Source organism: Phalacrocorax aristotelis, chromosome 9, assembly GCF_949628215.1.
Source record: "Phalacrocorax aristotelis chromosome 9, bGulAri2.1, whole genome shotgun sequence".
Lineage (NCBI taxonomy): Eukaryota > Metazoa > Chordata > Aves > Suliformes > Phalacrocoracidae > Phalacrocorax > Phalacrocorax aristotelis.
The window spans coordinates 26,225,664-26,246,578 of NC_134284.1; the positions used below are offsets into that span (position 1 = coordinate 26,225,664).

At 42.4% G+C, this 20,915-nt stretch overlaps 1 protein-coding gene across 1 annotated transcript in view; it reads left to right on the forward strand.

Annotated features, from left to right (window-relative positions):
- The window catches only part of RCOR1 (REST corepressor 1), an 87,811-nt gene extending 67,787 nt beyond the window's left edge, over positions 1-20,024 (forward strand). Inside the window, exons 6-12 of the mRNA XM_075103964.1 lie at positions 2,196-2,314; positions 5,844-5,922; positions 10,169-10,363; positions 11,366-11,443; positions 12,147-12,204; positions 12,745-12,974; positions 15,583-20,024. Of these exons, the coding sequence (XP_074960065.1) occupies positions 2,196-2,314; positions 5,844-5,922; positions 10,169-10,363; positions 11,366-11,443; positions 12,147-12,204; positions 12,745-12,974; positions 15,583-15,624 (801 nt within the window). The 3' untranslated portion in view covers positions 15,625-20,024. The remainder of the gene's footprint in view (positions 1-2,195; positions 2,315-5,843; positions 5,923-10,168; positions 10,364-11,365; positions 11,444-12,146; positions 12,205-12,744; positions 12,975-15,582) is intronic.
- The last annotated feature ends 891 nt before the right edge of the window (positions 20,025-20,915 follow it).

Below are 20,915 nucleotides of genomic sequence, written 5' to 3' on the forward strand. Positions count from 1 at the left end.
TAATGGGGTTTGGGACTGTCAGTGGATGCTGTGGTAGAGGTTTATACATCATTGCAAGCATTCAGTACTTTGCTTTCGGTTAGTAGTGGTATTTTTTTAAACTGTGATTGAAAACTTCAGGGGTAGGTTTCTGCCTGAAAGGGAACTGCTGGGGTGTGTGCAGTATTCTTTCGGAAGCGGGAGAGGGTGGGATGTAAAAATGTTATTAATTGTATCTTGAGAGTTTGAGTGGTTCATCACCTCGGTGGGAACCAAATTTTGTCCTTTGCTCCTCAGTAAAGTGCCTCTCAAGTGTTCCAGCAGGACCTGGTTACATTGGTTGTGACCTTTTAAGTGAGCCTAGGCTGTTGCAGTCTGTTCAGCCTCTTTAAAGCACATGTGAAGGTCTGTGGTGCTGATCCTGCTGAAAGGCAAAAGGTGACTTGCCTACCAAGTGAAGGAAAACTGCCAGGCCCCTTCTTAAAAGGGTGGCAGGAAGAGGCTCATTCTCCTCATGTCTTCCTTGAATGTTCCTTCACTGGTGTTTGTTTCAAAATGTTCTTGGAGTCCTAGGGTCTCCCACTCCCTTGGGTCAGATGACAGGGCTTGCACATACTCTGGACCCCTGATGTAAGACAGCCTTGGAAGTTGTGGGCTCCTGGAGGGTGAAGCTGTTTTCTTTTTTATTCCTCTATTCTTATATAGGGGAAAAAAAGGGGAGGGGAGCGTCCTGGGGAAGGAGGAGAACATAAAGCCTGTCCTGTTGCTCAGTTAAATGCCAAAGCAAGAAATTCTCAATTCGGTTTATGTACAGAAGCATGACTCCGTCCCTGAGTGAAGTGCATTCCAATACAGGGATGCCAAGCTCATGCAGTGTTCCCTAGGTAATGATATTGTTTTTTTTACTGTTGCTCCCACAAAAGCCATCCTGCATGAAAGGAATTAAATGGCATGAAGCTTTGTGTTTAGCAGGGGACGGGAATCAATGGCTCAGGAGCATGTTAGTTGTTAGTTTATATATGCTGCCCCATTACCACCAGTGCAGCTTGGAACTGAGGGGAAAAATCATCAAAGCCAGAGAATGGAAAGTGAGTTGTTATTTACCGGAGCTGGTTCTGATATTTTGGCACTCTTAGCATGTTTTTGTAGCCAAGTGGATGTTTGTCATGAACAGCCTTGTCCCTGAGTTTGTTCTATGGAACTCTAATTCCAGCATATCAGCCTGCTGCATGGCTACTGGCAACACAACATCGACATAGCACCTGTGCTTTGCCAGCACAGATGGATTTATGCCTGTGTGCGGCTGTGGGTCAGGGTGGTGGTTCTGGTGCGATCCATTATTAGGACCTAAAGTCAACCTGTAGTCTGAGAACCAGGCTTATCTCAAGTGTAGACTTGAACTGTAGTACCTGAATAAGAGAGATCTGGCTCTTGCTCACAGTTTGTTTTTTTTTCTTCCCCACCTGTCCTGCCCCACAAGCTGAATCAGACACTTACCTAAAACATGTTTTATTCAGCAAGAAGGGCTGGACTTCTACCTTGTAGAAGTCCTGTGTAAGAACATGCATGCAGAGTACCTCAGAAGTAGAGAATTAGGCTTTAATGTAGTTTTATGCTTTTTGGAGGCAGACATTTCATTCATAGCTACAGGGCAATGACAGTGTAAGAAGATTTTAAAAAAAATGAGACTCGTGTTTTCCTATATCCTCAGTTTATCATACAGTAACATTTCACCTTTTGAAAACGTCTTTTGTTGAGACCTTTGAACAGACTTCATCATGTGAATGGTGTGAATAAGCCTTTTTAACCAAACATCAAAGATACGCTTGGGATGTAGCCTGCAATTCAGCAGTTCCTGTGGTTGCTTACACATGGCTGTACTGGCTTTTAAAACTGTTATCTCAGTTTCAAGGCCTCATTTTGGATTTGCTCTTGCTATGTTCCTCTATTCTGAAGGGAACCAGCTACCTGGCTGGTGAGTGGAGGCTTGCTGAGATGCTCTTTAGAGATTTTGATGTCCTAAATAGTTGGCACTAACCTGAAACACTCCCCATAGATCACTTTTGGAAAGGCTGCGGAACTGCCTTGCGTGAGCGTTTGAGAGAATCCAACAGAGAGAGATCAGAATTTCCTTGGCAAAAACAGACCAATTGTATGTGAAATCCTGGGAATACTTTACATATAAACATATAAAAGGATACGTGTTTAATTTACAGCTTCCTGACAAATCAATAGCCAGCCTGGTGAAATTTTACTACTCCTGGAAGAAGACAAGGACTAAAACTAGCGTGATGGACCGTCATGCTCGTAAACAAAAAAGGGAACGTGAGGAAAGGTAGGTTTGCAAGCAGAAAGGCTGTGTATTGATGCACACTGATTTCTTTAGATTATCTCAGAGATTCCTGTTAGCGTGTAAGAAACGAGATGTAGGATTTCCCCAAAAATGTTTCCTGGTACCACACCTTCTTTCCCCACCCTTTTCCCCTGCTGTGCATGTTTTGCTTTGCTCAAAGCCAAAAGGAACCTGTCGGCAATTAGGTGTGCTCCCTTTTTCAACACTCTGTAATTCCTGATTGCCCTCTAGTGCAGTGGTCACTGTCCCATCACTCTAGAAGCTTTTTTTCTCTGATACTGCTTGAGGGCGGAGAAAATAAAATTAAAACTTTTTACAAGCTGATTGGCACTGTTGTCAGCAGAGCCAGAAAAGCTGATAAGCAGGATGATGAAAGGAAGTCATGAAAGAGCTAGAAATCTGCCTTTATTTCTGCCACATGATGCTCAGTCGAGTGAGAACATGCACCTGATAGGGAGCAGGCTCCCGTGCAGCACCCCTCAGCCTGTGCATATGCACACACAGACTCTTCCCCTGCCTTTGGAAAATGTTACCAGTATAAGGCTGTCAGGCCAAGCTCTATTTCCTGAGAAAGTTTGTTAAGGCTGTGTTTTTGAGAGACTGAGAAGAGGGTAGCACAGGGGAACTTAGCATGAGTTCTCTGGCAAAGGTGTCCCAAGGAGTGCTGGGTGCGTTAGGATTTGGGTGCGGGTGGTGATGTTAGGGAGGTCACTAGCCACTGAGCTTCGGCACATGAGCTTGACTCTTGCTTGTGCAGCTTTGTCTGCAAGTTCACCTTCCTGGATACCTGTGCAAGCCCTTGAAGGTAGGTCAGCCAGTGGCCTTGTGTGTATTGCTAGAAGTAGCTATACAGTTAGAACTGCCACTTGGTGACTTTGCCTAGTCACCAAGCTGCCAGGGCCTCAAAAATGCAGTGGCCTCAGGTGTATGTGGGGAAACCCCCTTCTGAACAGCAGTAACTCCCATCTGCTTGATGCAGGTGCCTTCTCAACCTGCTTTAAAATGCAGTTTATATCTTTGCAGACCAAACTTGGGGTGTGACTGGCTTTGGAAGACTTCTAACGTAATGGCACAAAATTCTGCAAAAGCTTTTCCCTTAAAGGAGTTACTGCTCTCGGACTTCCGAGGGAGCTGTTTGCTGGCTCCAGTGCATGTGAGCAGGCCCAGTTTGGGAAGGGGGAAGAAATGTGTTTCCAGGGTTGAGCAATGACTCACTCAACCTCTCCCATCTCTCTGCTAGATCAGCAATGCTTGCTTAACAGGCAGGGCCAGGGAGTATATTACCAGCCAACTTGTCCAGCATTTGGTTGGCTTTCTCTGACCTGACTCTCTTTTTCCATTCTGTTCTTTCCCTCTCTCTGCAAAGGCTGTCTTGATTTTTCTTTCCTCCATCCTGCTTTTTTTTTTGTTTAAATTTTCCTACTAATTTATGAGGGGGAAGAATCTCTTATAAGGATGTTTGTCTTGTACTATGTAGGTTAGGATCTTCTAATACTACCTCTCTATTTTTGTTCTGTGCTCCTAAATGAAATTACAGCAATTTGGAAATACACCTCTGGTACCTATGCCTGTTTTCTGGGCAAAGCAGCACCTCAGATTGTCTTGTGATTGGGAAAGAACTGTATGGGCTGCTATGTGCTGTAATTTTGTAACCTTTGAGGAAGGCAGCTGGATTGGAAATGTGTGATGTGGCTTACATCTGCAGCAAGCTAAGCACCAGGCCATCAGCTTGATGTTTGATTTCCCTTCTTCCTCTCCATTAAGTAAAATAGTCAAACCTCTACACCCCTGAAGGATTTGTCAGCGCAGCCATGCAGGGCATGGAAGCAGAGTTGGGTGAGTTTGGGCTGCCCGGATTTTGAGGTAGTACTCTGCCATTGGGTGTTGGCAAAACTTCAGAAATGTTCTTCAGTGAATAGTGATCAATGTGTAAAATTGCAGAAATGAGTGGGTGGATTTTGATCTAGCTCATGTCTAGGGGACTTGCTGGAATAGAAGAGCAAACTATGAGCACAACAAAGCCCGTGGGGGTTTGGCCTTTACAGAAAGGCTGAAATCTAAACCTAGGTGAGAACATGAGCAAGCTTTTTTGGAGATGGAGTTGAGAGAAGAGGCAGTCTGAGGTATCTCACTTGAATACTGGTATATCTCTTCTGTGGCTAGGCAGGGAAATTCCCCCAACCCCTCAGATTGTCACTAAAATAGCTCCTAGTGCATTTGGGACCAGGTTTTCAGTAGCTGTTCTTAGTTGTATGCAAGGGACTTTGTGTGCAGCTCTGGGAGGGGCTGCTTGTGAGTTTATTCCCTGGAATTGCAATTACACAAACTAAATATCTTGTGAATCAGCCAGTGAGCCAGGTGGCTTGGGAGAGCAGAAATGGCTTGTACAAGGGACTGCTCTTGTGGAGATGGATGTCAGCTCAAGCCACCCGGCAGTACGTTCCTCCTCAGACTGTGTCTGCACAGGACATCACTGCAGCAGGGAGACAGCTGTGAGCAAGTGCTGGTACTGCAGCCGTGCTCGCTAGCACCCACCGTGCCTGCTGTCCCCTGCTTCTGTGTGAATGCACCCTGGCTGGCTCCAGCACCCCAGCAGCATAGCACAGCTTCTGCCGGGGTTTCATTGCACAGCCCTGCTTTGCGCTGGCGCTGTGACATACCTGCACCAGCCAAAGTTCCTCATCCCAGGCTATAAAGTTTGACATGATAAAATAGGTTTATTTTATTTGTTTGATTAGGTCAGCTTAATTCTTCCGTTCCTGGACATCATCCCAAATGGTGCAATTAGCTGTAGTTGTGTACAGTGCAAAAATTCTAAATGGTGAAAATATATTCGATTTAATGTCTGATTAAAATTTCAATGAAGCCAAACTGGCCAGGTGTGTTAAAGTCACTTTCAATATGGCCCCAATTTCATGCCTATTACTATTCTGTAACTGATAACCTCTTTTTCTTTTCCAGGGAAGAATGAAATATGAGGCTGTCACTGGGGGGGGGATGGGGACAAAAAAACAAAACCTGAAACAAACAAAAAACCAGCAAAAAAAACCCCAAACAAACCTAAAAAACAAAGAAACAAAAAACCAAAACAGAAATCGATATTTTAGTTACTTGCTCTAATTCTAAGTCTTTGTTTTTCTCTTGATTTGCTTAAAGTTAAAATGTTCAATGTCCCATGTTCCTTAAAAGATAACTTGTGTAATCTATTTCATGTATCTTGCCTTCATCTGATCAGACTTATGTTGCCTAAGTACGCTACTGAGAAGTCTTCCTTTACAAGACATGGTCCCTAGTATTTTTACAATTAAGAATTTCTTGACTTAAAACCAAATAAACAAAAAAATCAAAACAAAAAAACACCCACCCCAACCCCCTAAAAAAATCACCCTGAGAATAAAACTAAGGAAAGCTGTTGGACTCGCTACTGCATCCATGCATTTCCTTTAGTGTACTATTTATAAAGAAAGAGAGCCTCACAAACTAATACAGTACTGATGCTTTTGTCTTCCAGTGAGGACGAAATGGAAGAAGCAAATGGAAATAACCCTATTGATATGGATGTTGAACAAAATAAGGAGAGCAAAAAGGAGGTATAATTCTTTTCTTACTACTGTACAAATGAAAATGTTTACTTACTAGCTACTTCATGTAGAAGCTGACAGTATCTAATTTTCTTTATTTGTGCTTTGTATAGTTGTCATACAAGAAAAGAAGAGTTGTCTTCAGAATTATTCTTAGATCAAGACAAGTAGAGACAAATAAGTAGTTATGGATGGAGCTGGGAAAATTTAAGACTTTGCCATCCTGTGATAATGTACCATCTGAATGTTTCTAGCCTCTTTGATTCAAGGTTGGCTGTGTTAGCTTGAACCGCCTTCAGTGATGGTTTAAATCAACCTAACTGCATGAAGATGAAGTAGAAACGCCTATGTCCCCACTGAGATGTCTTGGTGGAGGGCAAGTGTGTCCTTTATTCTAGGTAGACCAGGAAGACTGTGTTTATCTACACCTTAGATTCTGAGGTAAATTCTTGATATACTGAAATCCTCAGCGATAGTGCCGAGGACTTCAGTGGCATCAGGGCTACAACTACAGTGGTGAACAGCAGAGGAGAAAGCTTTTGTGTGGTCAGTTCATTTTGTCTGGCAGAGGGCTTTCACCTGTTAGGCACAGAATTTTTGTCTAATTAAAAGGTAGTACTTGCACTTCAAATACTTAATTTTACATGGACATACTGTTTTAGATTAAAATAGATCCACACAAATACAACAGTTCTGAAAACCTAGTCTGTGATGCTTGACAGGTAATACTTTATTTTCATGTATATAACCTGCTGGTTATCTGTTACTAAATAGAAAAGCCTTGTTCTTCTGCAGTAGCATGGGTTGTATGTGTGAGTGAATGCTACAGGAAGATGTTTACCGTAAGGCCTCCTCTCCTTGAAGTAGCTCCCATACCTGATTTCTTGTAGCCTGATTTCTCTCCCATAGTCATTCCCTTTGTTTTTAAAATTATTTTTAAAAGGGTATATGTAGGAAAAAAAACCCTAGAATTATTTAAAACCATGATTGCACACAGGCAAAAACAAGGGCCTTAGAGCAGCTGCTTTGTCAGTCACTATCAGTGAGATTAATTCCTCTAATAAATTATTCTGAATGGAATTAACTGGAAAATCATAGCATTTTAGTCTTTTCTTTACCCACGACAGGGTGCTCTCTAGACTTTCCAGAAAAGCATAGCTGTTCATTCCATGGAAGGAACTGGCATTCCCGATGACTTCCTAGGAGCAGAGTGGAAGCCACTCATGTTCATCCTTACAAGAAGCTGAGTTCTTCAAAGCCTCAGCAACACACAAACTGGGAGGGTTTTCACTTGACTAAGTTGCAGCTGCATACTGCAGCTCTCCAGTGTGTCTTGTAAATAATTAATACCATTATCTCATTTCCCATTATTTTAATACATTTTCGAGTTTAGATTTCTCCATAAGCTCTTTGAAAGCTTGCATCTGTAAGAGCTCCCTTCAATCCCCTTTATTACAGTTTCCTTCCCTACTATGCTGACATGTTCTGAACTTGCTGCAGAAGAGGGAAAGGTTCTTCAACAGCTTGGCTGCCTCTGTTGTAAGGCCAAACCAGAGCAGGTGGCTGATAGCTACCATCAGCACTTTCTGTAGAAAGCCTTGTATGGGAGGAGGCTGTCTGCTCTCCCTGTCACACTAATACAGGCCATAGTGCACTAACTGGTCTGAAAGAGATCACCAGAACTCATGGAGCATGTGCAGTCTGGCTGTGTATGTGATGGCAGGCAGCCTTGTGGGAGCTTTTCTGGACAGGGAATGTACTGGTGGATAAAATAAAGCTGACAACCTGTATAGCCTGTTCAGAGTTAATTTGACTTGATTTTGCAGTACCTGATCCTGGGGCTGATTGAAAATGCCTTGAGAAAGAGCAGGTATCCAGGAGGGGTGTATGCTCTTTCTTGATTAAGTTTCTTTTAATGACGTGGTCAGACGTGCAGGGGTGGTGATGTACCATTAGCCCTGGACACTTACCGTAAAGAACCTCCCTGTCCCAACCCTGTAGAGATGGTTTTTCCAGCTCTGAGACATGTCAGTTACTGTATGAGTTGCCAAGTAATACTGGGATTTCTCAGAGTATCTGAAATTTCTCATCTGTTTCCTCTTTTGGGGGTTATTGGAGGGGGAATCTTCCTTTTTTTTTTTTTTTTTTTGTACTTTCAGTGTTAGTGCAACTGCTCACAGGTTTCCTCAGATAGTGACTCCATACTGCTGAGGTCATGAACTAGAGCTGCTTTCTCTACATCTTCCCTGTTCCTGCAAATGCCTCCCATTTCATCCTCTGCTTTTACATGACTTAAGAAGTAAAGACCAAGCTATCTCACACTGTGAAATCTGAGGAAGGGAACCTTGTTTGTATTAAGGGGTTTGTAAGATTGAAGTGTACTGGATAGCAGTGGCAATATCTAAATAAACAGAGAAGCACTGCTAAATCCCTGCATTTTTAATTCCCTCTGGATGTCATGAATTGATTTAATTCTACAGAGATATGTGTGTGCCCAGGAAAGCAAGAGTTTCCAAGATAGGGTAGACATTTAAATTTTCAGAGCCTGGGCAATATCACCAGGGCCTAGAGGCATTTGGAGCTGTCAAAAACCGTTCTGCTGGAGCTCTGGCTTCTTGTCCACAACACTGAAGAGCTTCACATTCTTTGAACTCTGTGAAATAATAATTTGAAACTGTTTTCTTTTTTCCCTATTGTTGAGGATTCTGGGACATTTGCACTGCAGGCATTGTGTGTTGGTCAACCTACAGCCTGAACCTGTTGTGAAGTGTTACTGCATGATCCTGTGACATTCTGTATGTAGATGAAACGTCTATCCATGTTGAATAATTTACCCAGCTCAGTTATCAAAGTGCTCACTTCTGAAGCGGAGTGCAGAGCTTACTTGTGCGTAGCTAAACCAGTATGGATTCTCCTTCTCCCCACTCCCTTCTGCAGAAAGAAATAGGGTATCCATCCTGCAGCAATAGTTATCTCTTGCTCCTGGGCTTGCCTTAGGCATTATCTCTTATGGGGTCCTTTGCACTAAAGGAGGGAAGAAAAGTTGAGAACAGGTAGTTGTCCACATTACTGCTCCTATGTGGCTGTGGCCGTTGAGCCCATGAAGAGGGTGCAAGCTTTTATCTGCTGGCAGCTGTGCCGGGGTCCTCCAGGCTTCAGGAGGCAGAACCTCATGCTTATGTTGAATGCAAACTTTTTAATGCTCACTAATGAGCAAATGCTGCAAACTGTGTAGAAACTACATGTAGCTGCAAATTAGGAGGGAAACAATAGCGCTAAGTGAAGCCAATGTGTTTAAAGCTGGCAGTGATCAAGTAGACGATTTCAGATGTGCAGCCTCCCCTCTCCACTTTTTCTCTCCCTGCTACCCTTCTATTCTGTGTTCTTGGCCAGGCTTCAGCCACTGGGTAATAAATCTTGGGTATGAGTTGCTTGTTGAAAATAACTGCTGGAACAAATGGTTTTGGTATTAGGGAATCAGATGTGCTCTTGAGGGATCTGTAGTATAGTGTCCTAGCTGATCTACCTGTTAAAGGTGTGCACCTAATTCTTTGCTTTAGACAGAAGGCATAAAAATAATTAGTGGTGTGTGAAATCTTCCTGTTTCCAAAAGAGACTTAAATTTTATTTGTGGGCAAAACTGCATCAGTTAAATGGAACACTTGATATATCAGTGCTATGCAAGAAAACCTGGCTTCCAAGAAGCTGCATAACAATCTAAGAATTACTCTGTAGTCACCGAGCTCCTTTATACTTAGCTTTTAAATAAATTTGGTTTACTCCTTCTCCTGTCTGATGTGTGGAAAAGTGAGTCTCTGTAAACTCTTCTAGTTGTGTTCTTCTCCTGTCTCCAAACACTGCTTTGTTTCTTTCTGGTGTTCATTTAAACTGGCATGTTCAGGCCCAGTGATGAAAGCGATGAAAGCAAGAATAGAGGTTTCTGGGTGTTTGAAACTAAGCAGAATATTTAACTGCTGGAAAATTGGGCGTCTGTCTCCCAAAATAAGAATGGGCAGAGAAGACAACCAGTATCTCTGTAAACGTTGAAAGCTACCTAGGAGAAAGGAGAGATTTGTCTAAGACAGCGTTTGTATGATGTGCCACTTAAAGCAAAAAATGTCTTTCCGTCTGCAAGTTACCTTTTTCATTTTCCAACCTTTGATAGCGGCTAAAAGCCATAGAATCACAAAATGGTTTGAGTTGGAAGGGACCTTTAAAGATCATCTAGTTTTGTAAAATGACTGCTGTTTGTCAGGTGCCGCCTGCTGAAACCGTTCCTCAGGTGAAGAAGGAGAAGCACAGTACGCAGGCCAAGAACAGAGCGAAGAGGAAACCTCCCAAAGGAATGTTCCTTTCCCAAGAAGATGTGGAGGCAGTTTCTGCCAATGCGACAGCTGCTACCACTGTACTCAGACAACTGGACATGGAATTAGTCTCAATCAAACGACAGGTATGGATAGGATAGTTCAAGAATAACTGCTGGTTTTGGTGGCAGTGCCTATCACAGCCTGCAAAGTTTGCAGGAATTTGTAGCTTGACAGTGATGATGCACATCATTATGTGCCTTAATTGACAAGCCACCAGCCTTGTGCTATAAACTAATGCAGCCCTAGGTTTACATCTCTTACGTTTTAGTTCTATGGGCAAGCCTACTTTTATACCTAATGTGAAGCAAGGAAAAGCCCATAGTATTGACTTGAAAGGACATTTGTTGGCGCTTAGTGTTTCCTGCAGTTCAGAGTTCCTTGTGTTTTAACTATGGACTTCCCTCAGATGACATCGGTTTCGGCAGTATCTGATTTCCATCTGCAGCAGTTTCCTTTGCCTTTTCATATGGTACTTTTGGAACAGGCAGATATGTTTGTTTTAGTCTTTCCTAGACAGGCATCATACAAACTTTCCTACGTCCTTTTTGCTTCCGTAATAGATCTGTCTTTTAAACAAATGTTTTTCAAATATCGCTTAGTAAAGACAGGTTTACTACATGAGTCTGTTTCCTAGATCTGAACATTTTCACTGTTTTTAAAGCAGGGATCTGGCTCAAGCTCTTTATTAAACTTAATAGAATTGGTATTTTGGCCTGAAGCCTTTTTCTTGGCATTTTGGGAGAAGCAGAGCTCTCTAGCAGTCTTTGATTCATTACTTGCTGTGAACAGGGCCTTTCTTCTTACACTGGGCTTTAGACAGAACTGGAAGCTGGGGCAGTTCTTGCTCCAAATAACTTGCAGACAGGATAAAATAAATTAAATGGGATCTCCTGATGTGCCAGCTGCTCCTGCATTCCTTTACTCCAATATAACAAACCTTCTTTTTGGAAAAGGGAGATTGAGAGAAAAACTGGAATGCTGAGCTTGTGGGGTTCCTGCTGGGGCTGCTGGAAGGCTTGTCCAGAGGATTTTTTTGTTTTGTTTTGTTTTTTGCCCTTGTTGAAGGGATGAAACTTTCTTTTCAGATTCAGAATATCAAACAGACAAACAGCGCACTCAAAGAAAAACTTGAAGGTGGTATAGAACAATACAGACTTCCAGAGGTAGGATCATTTTCTGACCCTTATTTATTGTGGAGGTAAATGTTAATCTGTGTTTACATACCAGGGCTATTCTAGTTGCCAGTAAACTAGGACCAGTGTCCTCTTAGTTGTCAGTGTGAATCAAGACCACTACCATATTCACTGTGGTTGTGTAATGGAAATGGAGATAAGAAGAAAGTAAGAGCAGTGCTTAACAAGTGAAAGTGGTTTCTAACAGAAGGATAGGTATCCCAGATGTACCATGTTTTGTCAGTGTTGTATCCGTATGCCCTTGTGAGAGAGGTAGCTGCTTTGCTCTAACTACTGAAAAATGTAGGAGAGGATGTCAGTGGCCCATCTTTCTCTTGGCACTTGGTGCTTTTGCTCTCTTCCTTCCAACTCTGGTACCCCATGCTGGAAATAATTTGACCAAGATTACAGAGGGTGTCTGATAAAAACAAGTAGGTGCTTTAGAGGAGTGTGGCTCTTGGTTATCTGCTCAGACCATTCCCTATCTTTTTATATTACCATGACTGACAGGCACAGTGTTTATCACAGTTAACTGAATGGATGCCATACGCAGTTCTTAGTAGCAACGTTTTCAACATTAAAAGGAATGATGTAGTTTGACTACTGTTGTGTTTTTGTGAGGTTTTTATGAGCTCAGATACAAGTGAAAGTTGTTGCTTATGTAAATGAAGTTACCCTTTTTTTTTATGTGTAGGTTGTTCAGAAATTTAATGCCCGTTGGACCACAGATGAGCAGCTTCTTGCTGTGCAAGGTATGGCACTACAAGTCTACTTGTACTTCAGCTGGTGATAATCAAACCTCTGCGGCATTTCAGAGCTGTGTTTCCCTTCAGTGGCTAATGAAGGATTTTGACATTGCTGTGTACTAACGCCTGAAGAATGAAATTGAACAAAAAATGGTATCTGCCCTTCCCTTCCCTGGGCAGTATAAACCGCATATATGAACATTTGCAAATAACCTTTGCTTGTCCAAGCTTTCAGAAAGTGAAACTCCTGGAATCACTGCTCTGCTCTTTGCTTGCATAACTTCTCAAATAGTACAGGCAGATTTATACAGGTTTTCTGCATTTGGCTCTGCCCATCTTTACTACATCTCTGTGTTTTCTCTTCTTCAGGACTAGTCTTAACTGTGTCTCTTGCCCAATTTCGACTTTTTCTTCTGGATTAATCTGAGAAAGGCTTGAAACCTTCACAGAAGTTCAGCTTCGGATCCTTACCCTGTGACTTAAGCCTGATTTGTGGTCTTTGTGGAAATAACACATTGCTTTTGTTTTTCTGTTTGTTGCTTTTAGCAATCAGGAAATACGGCCGAGACTTTCAGGCAATCTCTGATGTGATCGGAAACAAATCTGTGGTGCAAGTGAAAAACTTTTTTGTAAATTATCGACGTCGTTTCAACATAGATGAAGTTCTACAGGAGTGGGAGGCAGAGCATGGCAAAGAGGAGACAAATGGAACCAACAGCCAGAAGCCTGTAAAATCCCCTGATAATTCCACTAAAATGTCCGAAGAGGAAGATGAGGTAAATCCAATTTAAAAATGACGCAAAATTCCCAATCTGACCTCAGTTCAGATAGGGGTGTGTGGGTATATATATACACACATACACATACATACTCTTTGCAAAAGCCATTTTTTGACAATCTTCAATCTGAGCATATTTCACTTCCTCTGAATGTACAGATTCCAGTACTGATTTGGGGAATTGGGAATTCCAGACATGTATGAAAGTGGAAAGAGAACAGTTAATTTGCAGCCCTCTGACTGTATCTGTATCTCATCAGCACATGGACATTTTAATGCCTCTTGCTGCCGACACCCCATACATCTTTATCTCACTTGGATGTTTTCCCTGCACTCAGTTCTCCAAGCTGTTCTAGGTTTGGCTCTGTGGGACTGTACGGTCTTCTGAGGCAACGCTCGCTCTTTCATTTTTGACGATGGAGTGGTTTCAATCGGGGGAAGGGAAGAAAAGCTATAAACAAGTCGAGTGTATGAAACTGTTCACTCTGGAATTACCTAGAGGCAAAGTTTCCTTGATTTTACAGCAGTTTCTGTGAAGACGGAAATTCTAGAAACAGCCTCTCCTTGATGGAGCTTCACGGAGTTAACACTTCTCCAAAGACAATGTGTGTTTAAAGTTAACTAAGAGACTGTAGAGTGTTTAAATATGAAAGTTAGTTACAAAAATGTAATATTAACAGTCTTGCAAAAGGAAACCCCACTAGAGGTTTGCATGTTAAATGTCTGATCTAGGACTCCCTTTGGCCTCATTTTATAAGGCAGCTTGGCACAAAAGCTGTATCTTCTAAATGCAAGCACAGTCAAAAGCGTAAGGCAAATTTTAGTCTCACATGGACTAAAGACTTCTCAGTATACTCTACATTTTTATTGCCCTGATTGTGGTTTGCCCACTTGTATGTTGCCGTTCAGACATTCAGAGAGCAGAACTTGATTGCTTCACAAATCCTAATAATGTGTTACTCAAAGATGCTTATATCTGGGGACTAGGTTCAAAGATGAACAAAATCAAACTAAAAAAACTTGCCTTCTCAGAAGCTTGTGAGCAAAATTGTCCCATTCCTCCAGAACTGAGAGGTGGAGCAAAGAAGTACTAGTATCTAGCCACCCATTTGAAAGACAGGTAGCTTGTCTCACTGCCTTTTCCTGTGACTGGTAGAACTGTATCTGTTGGCAGTGCAGAGCTTTTCTTCTCTGAGCCCTCTGAGATTCTTCCTGGCTTCAAATACACCCTTGCCCCTGAAAGTTATAGTTAAAAAAGGGGAGTCTCACTTGAGATAGGAAGAAAATGGTTGCAGTAGGAACTGGAGTGTGATGATGTGGCCAAGTATGTTGATACTGGAGCAGTGAGGATCCCAGACAAGTTAGCAGAGGAGGAGGGAGAGTGGAGGCATGACAGCAAGGTCTGGTGAAATAACTGGTGGAGCAGCAGTTGTGATCCCCAAACTAGTGATGGAAAGTGCCCAGGCTGGAGCCGAGCAAGTGCTGAGTGTAGAAGGGGGACCAAAACAATAGGCTGGTGGGGATAGCTGCAAAGCCTAGAGAAAAGGCAGCTATTGTGAGAGTCAGGCAGTTCACTGCGCCTTGCAGTACAGGAAGGGATGAGGGCAGAGCCTGCCTGCACCAGGCTGACACAGGCAGGAGCTGGGCAGGGTGGCTGCGAGCTGCCAGTTGTGACGTACTGTGTATGCCTTACATTAGCACCATGCAGCTTGTGGTTCTTGATGAAGCCTAGTCTGGACAGTAGGAACTGATGTGTTGTGGCTGGGAGGAGGAAGGTGCTAGCAGCATGGAGGGGATTTTAACTACCAAGCCTGCAGCTTTTTATAAAAATGCACAAGGAAGGGATACAAGTGTTGCACAGTGGACATCTAATGGCCACCATGCTCTCTGACCACATCAGACATTGCCTCTCAGGCTGGCTATAGATGTGGTGCTCGTGTCTTCAGAGGTAACACACAGTGCTGACTGGGTGCCTGTTGGAGCAGTTCTGGAGGCAAAGTGAAATGTCATTGGGATTATCACATAAGTGACCTATATGGGCTAGGAGGCGGGTTCCTCATCCCTCCTGAGCTGTGCAGTACTGTGTGAATGATGCCTGCTCTTGAGAGCACTTGCACAGGCAAGTCCACCTGGTCAAGTCAGGTGAACTCAGTCAGCAGTAGCCAGAAGACTTTACTGGCCTAATACTGAAGCCCCTCAGGTGCTTTCTCCCCTGGCATGCCTTGTCTGCCTGGCTGCCAGCATAGTAAAAGCTTCGTCAGCCCTCTGACTGCTCTGGGCTTTCCCCTTCAGTGTGTTTTCATAGCAAGTGGCCACAGTTCCTTTTTTCGGTTGGGTTTTTTTTTTTTGAAGGGGGGAGGTGAGATGGTTGATCATAAAGCAGCATCAACTTCAGTCTTAATTCTTGAATGTTTGTGCTCCCAACTAATCACAGTGTGGCTCAGAATAGGGGAAGCTGCTGTGATTCCTCCCGTATGCCAGGTTGTCCATTTTGTCACTTTCAGTACTGTGGATCTAGGGTGAAGTTTGGAGAGGCAAGAAAGCCTATGTGTATTCATTTTTAAACTAAACATCTCCTTTTTCTTCCCCCTCCCCCTTCCCTCCAGGCTACTTCTGTTCTTGATGTCAGATATGCATCTGCTTCGTGAGAAGGTGCTGTAGCCTAGAACAATTTGTGTTGACTACTGTGTTATCCAGGATATCAGGTATTAGCAAACCTCAGACAGCCATCTGCATCATATCTGTGGACAAGCAGCTATTACCAAAAAAAGGCAAACGCTTCCAGTCCTGTGCTACATCTGCCTTAATCTCCCCTCATTCCTCCATACTGCCTCCACTTTCTTTCAAAAGCACCCAGGTAGCTCAGCTCTCCATTTCATCAACGTCCTGCTTAAGCATGGGGATTTCTAGAACCAGTAACACCTGTCTGTAAATTTTGACCAACCTGCAAAACAAGGAGCCCCCACAGTAACTCTACACATTAGAAGTTCTTACAATACTTGGTCCATAGGGTATAAGTACATATTGCTGCATGGCCTTGTGGTCTCCGCTTCCTGTGTATTCTTACGATGACACTATTATTAGCGAGCTTTCTATAAAGGAGAGGCCTGTGCACATGCCAGCGGTGTCAGGTTTGTTCTGAAATGACAGGGCATGTTAACAAGCAATCTTGAATAATGCAAAGTGATAGGAAATGTTATTTCTGAGGTTTGGTCAGTCCAAGGTTGTAAACATAACTCATTACACTTCTGGTTTGTGCAATTTTTTCCACTGTATTTGTGTTCTTGCTTCATAGAAAGCTCCCTAATTGAGCATTTTATTCCTGTATATTTTAATGGCTTTTACTTAGTGCAAAAGGGAATACATAACCTGAAACTGTTTGATACGCTATTTAACCCCTGGCATTCAGCATTTGCATTGTAACTTGTTAAATGAGTACAACACAACTTTCTTTTTCCTGATCCTCTGTGGGATTAAGTCAAAACAACTTTCTCTGGTGCCTCTCCTGTTGGAATATGTGCCTTTTTACATTTGGCTACTGTAGATCACTTTCTGTCCCAGTGTCTCATTCCTCTTCAGAGCGCTGTTTGCCAAAGACATTAAACTACTTCTCCCACTGGAAGTCTGGACGAGGGTTGGAGCACAAAATTCAGCCTTTAGGGTAGTTTTGATCTCTTGGAAATCTAATGGAGAAGAACTGGGTTAATTTCATTGGCCACTTTAACCCTTCTGAAGCACACATTGCTTTCATGTTCTGAACCAAAATATGCAATTTAAAACCTTAGAGGTGCTTTTCCAGATACTTGGTGCATGCAGCTTTCAAATCTGCAGCCCTCTGCTCAGATGACCTGTGCTGTGGCCTACCTAGCTGGCTTGAACTGGAGCTGTTCTTGAAAGTCCTGTATGAGGACTTTGCACCTTGAACAAGGTAGTTGCTGACTGCCGAGCAGACAGTGTTCAGAGAAGCTAGAAGCAGCAGTATTACTTCTTGGCCAGTGGAAAGCTGCAAAATAACACTAGTCACAAAGCATTTAAAAATGGTTAATATAATGCTGTTGGAAGAAACCACCAGGTGTCTTTGCAGGTGGAAAAAAGGGCCTTTTTTGCCTCTCTCCCTCTACAGAGGGTTCAAGCCAAGATGGCACACAGCAATATATGGCACCAACCTCTCTTTAACACAACCTGAAATGAGCTAGTCCATGTCCTGGCCTGCAGCTGAAGTGCTGCAGCTTGGAGTCTAGCCCCAAACTTGGTGCTGATGTTTGAGCTGCTGGGCTGTGCCATGCTGTGTGCTGTGACGGCTCTGTTCTCTGTACCTAAACTAGGTCGGCTAATGCCAGCCAGCTAACGAGCCAGCTGTGACTGCACCTCCTGCAGCGTAGACACAACCCAAGGAAAGGCAGGGGAGGTATCCTTGTATCACTATGGCGGTCTCCTCCTCGGGCCTTGTGTGAAGAAAGTAATTCAACATCAGAAATTGAGCTACAACACACAGGCGAAGGAGCAGATAGTCATTTCATAGGGCAAGCTAGAGCTTGGAGCCCCAAAAGGGCCTGTTTCAGCCACTTGGCAGCTGTTTCTGAGCAGTTTCATTCTGGTCACTCCAGAGAGATCCTTTGAGGTGATGGGGGGATGGAAGGGAGCTATTCCCTGCCCTCTGTATTGGAAACCTGTAATCCCAAGTTTGTGGCTGCATCTCTGCAGCTGTTGATGTGAACTGGCAGCTCTGATGGTGGCCCTGCAGATGTTCCTTCAGTCCTGTGCCAGTTGGAGTTGGGAGTCTCTTATCAGAAAGGACACTAGTTGTTAGCCAGTGTGAGTTAGGATTAAAGACAGGCAAATAGCACTGTGAATTCAGCTGACAGTTCTGGTGTAAAACAATGCCACTCGTTAGAAATACTCTAGTATTAAACCTCCTGCTGGCACCAATGCACGGAGACAGGTCGTCGCCAGTGTGAGAGGGTTGTGTGAGCTTGCATCCCAGGTGATTAAACTCATCAGGGGAGGCTTCTGCTGGTGAGTTAAGTTACCTGTGAGGACTTTTCATCGGTTTTTGCCCTCAAATCTGTCCATCTTATGATCAGAAAAGTTGTGTTTTGGCTTCATCCCCAAGGGGTAGGGGGAAACATATATAATTCATGATATTGGGAAGAAAAAAGTTGTTTAAATTACTTTTCAGTTGACTGCTATCTATTGTAGTTGATACATACAATATAACAGCACTGTATTTTCAACACTTAGTTTCCTACATTCTCTTCAACTCTGTTTTTAAATGCGATAAAATAATTTTAGCTTTTGAAAGTTTAAATGGTTTGGTCTTGTTTAGGTGAAGACCCTCTTTGCTTTGTTTTTTTTAAATGGGTCAAGTATTAGATACATCAACTGGTTGCATTCTGATTAGAAGGGTCCACAAAGTTAACTGCATAAGATAGAATATTCACTTAAATTTTGTTCTTAAACTATCAATGTGAATGTCATAATTATATATATTTTGTGGAAAATGGGAAATTATTTCTCCTAAGTATAAGTTATTGTGCAAAATATGGTATCGTTAAAGAAAATGATAGTTTAAGTTTTAGTTTTAGAAATCTTAAAGATATAAAAGTGTATTGCATATACATAAACAAATTTCATTTGTTCTATTTAATTTTTATGTAGTTGTGTAAAGTGCTAGGTAACTTCTTTTCTCGCTTATCCATTAAAACCACCTTGTTACTTGAATATTCGTGTTTAACTGGTTTGAAACAGTGATCAATTTTTATAATCTTATAACCAAGGGAAAAAATACATGCCTCAGTTGTGCTTAACAATATAGCAACAATGTACAATCAGATGCTTAAGACCATAGTAGCCATAACTGGTAGTTGCAACCACAGTGGTTGTGTCTTGATATATTTAATACCAATGGGGATAATGAATTCTTAATATATTTTTTACAAGTTTGCAACCAGAAGGCCCCATGAATATCCAATAGAACACTTTTTTAATAGTTAACATAAGAGTGAGACTCCTGCTCTCTTAAAGCAATGTCCTGACAAGCATTTTTCTCTCCTGTACAAATACATCTGAAACATTATGTATTAAAATATGCTCATTGTCACTTTAAATTTCAGTTTTTAGTCTCTAAATCGCTAACATGCTGTTGGTATTCTTGCACATCAAATGAGCCAAACAGTGCATTACACTAACTTGATCACTGGATTTGTGAACATAAATCTCCAAGTCAATGAAGCGCAAAAATAGCGTAGGAGATTTCTCTGATAATGCATTTTTTCAGACCTGTACAAAATTATGCCTAGGCCATTCAGTGATGAGTGGCCTGATATTTACTCTTTACAAAAAAAAAAAAGAGAGTATTTTTATTAGCTCCAGCTTGTCTTCAGCAAGTCAAAATCTAGTGATCTTGTGCAATGCCCCTAAAGCAAATACTTTCTGCCACTCCCTGGATTAATGCAGCTTCTCCTGTTGATAGTAAAGCACAATTGCAGTGAAAGTTACAGTTCAGAAGATGGAAGGTCAGTATAGTCTATGCATGTTGTATAATAATGAGTGTTTACATTCATATTCTCCTAAAATAAAATTTATACTGGAGTGTATAGTATTCCATTATGTAGATTTTATCAATTTTGTTAACTGCTTATAGATTGCTTAAAAGAAGTTTTTTCAAGATTTTAAAAGATGTATAAGGTTAAGTTTGCAAATATAATGGAAATTCTGTATAGCTTTTGAAGTGCTAAAATACTCGTTGGGATTTTAAAGAAAGTATGTTGTAATAATGCTGTTGTAAGTAATATTTTAAATGTCTTTTTTGCCTGTTTTCTATTATTCAGCACACTTACTGTGATGAATGTTCATAGCATTATAAAATTGCTTAGCCACTGAAAAGTAACATTTGGTTTTGAATTATTTTACTGTATGAGGAATATAGTGGGGTAAATTCCTTTGTGAAATTCTACATAATACATTTTTCTATGATTTCCAATGTTTGCTGACATCAAATAAAATTTTTTCAAGCCATTGATGTAATAAAATACGTAGTAAAATGTTATTGATGTAAAATGTCATTCTGAAATGTAATTGATCCCCTACCTTTCAAATTTTGGTCGGGAGAACGGACCGGGGCTTGCCCCCTCCTGTACTGTATTGTCTGCGTGTAGGTGTTGTTGGAGCGCAGGTTTACTGCTGCCGGAGTCAGTGGGCAGAGTCCCCGGCTCTTGGGAATTCGAGCAACCTTTAGTACAGTGCTACCAGCTGGAGCTGCCTGGTGCAATTCATGCCAGTGGCCCTGGAGAGAGCGATGGTGCGGCATGCTCCTTCCCCCGGCTGTGCAGCCGCACCCCGCAGTCCCGCTGGCATGGCCATCGCCTTCAGCCAACTGGCAGCACTGGCTCGAGACAGCTCTCCTGTTTGAGAAGTGGTGGGACTGGGATGCTGGCTGGCCTTGAGGGGTTAGAGCTGGAGTCTAGCTCGTAGGGTATGGATGGAGACTAGCTAACAGTCATCGCTGTTGTAATGAGGACCTGAAGGATAAGCTGCTGCGTGCAAAGGGCTGGCACTTGGCTGTACAACTTAATGAGATCATCATCTTTGTCCTGCGTTTAAAATATAGGGGAAAAGATGACTCTTACCCTTGAAGCTTGGCAGTGTGTAGATGGTGCTATCACAGATGCTCAAAACGGCAGGAAATTTTGCACTGGGGTTGAACCTTGGGATTTTCAAGAAGGTAATATTTTCTGTCTTAATGTGCTGGGTGCAAAGCACTAAATGCAGAAGCACAGATAAGATGTTACAGGGCAGCTGGGGGAAAACTGCTCTGTGTTGTCTTGTTACATTCATCAGGTGGGGTACCAGCAGTGCTTTGTGAGTCTGGGTGTTAGCACAGGACTAATGACAAGGAGTTTTCTGCTTTGTTCGCATGTGTTAAATGCAGCAGAACTAA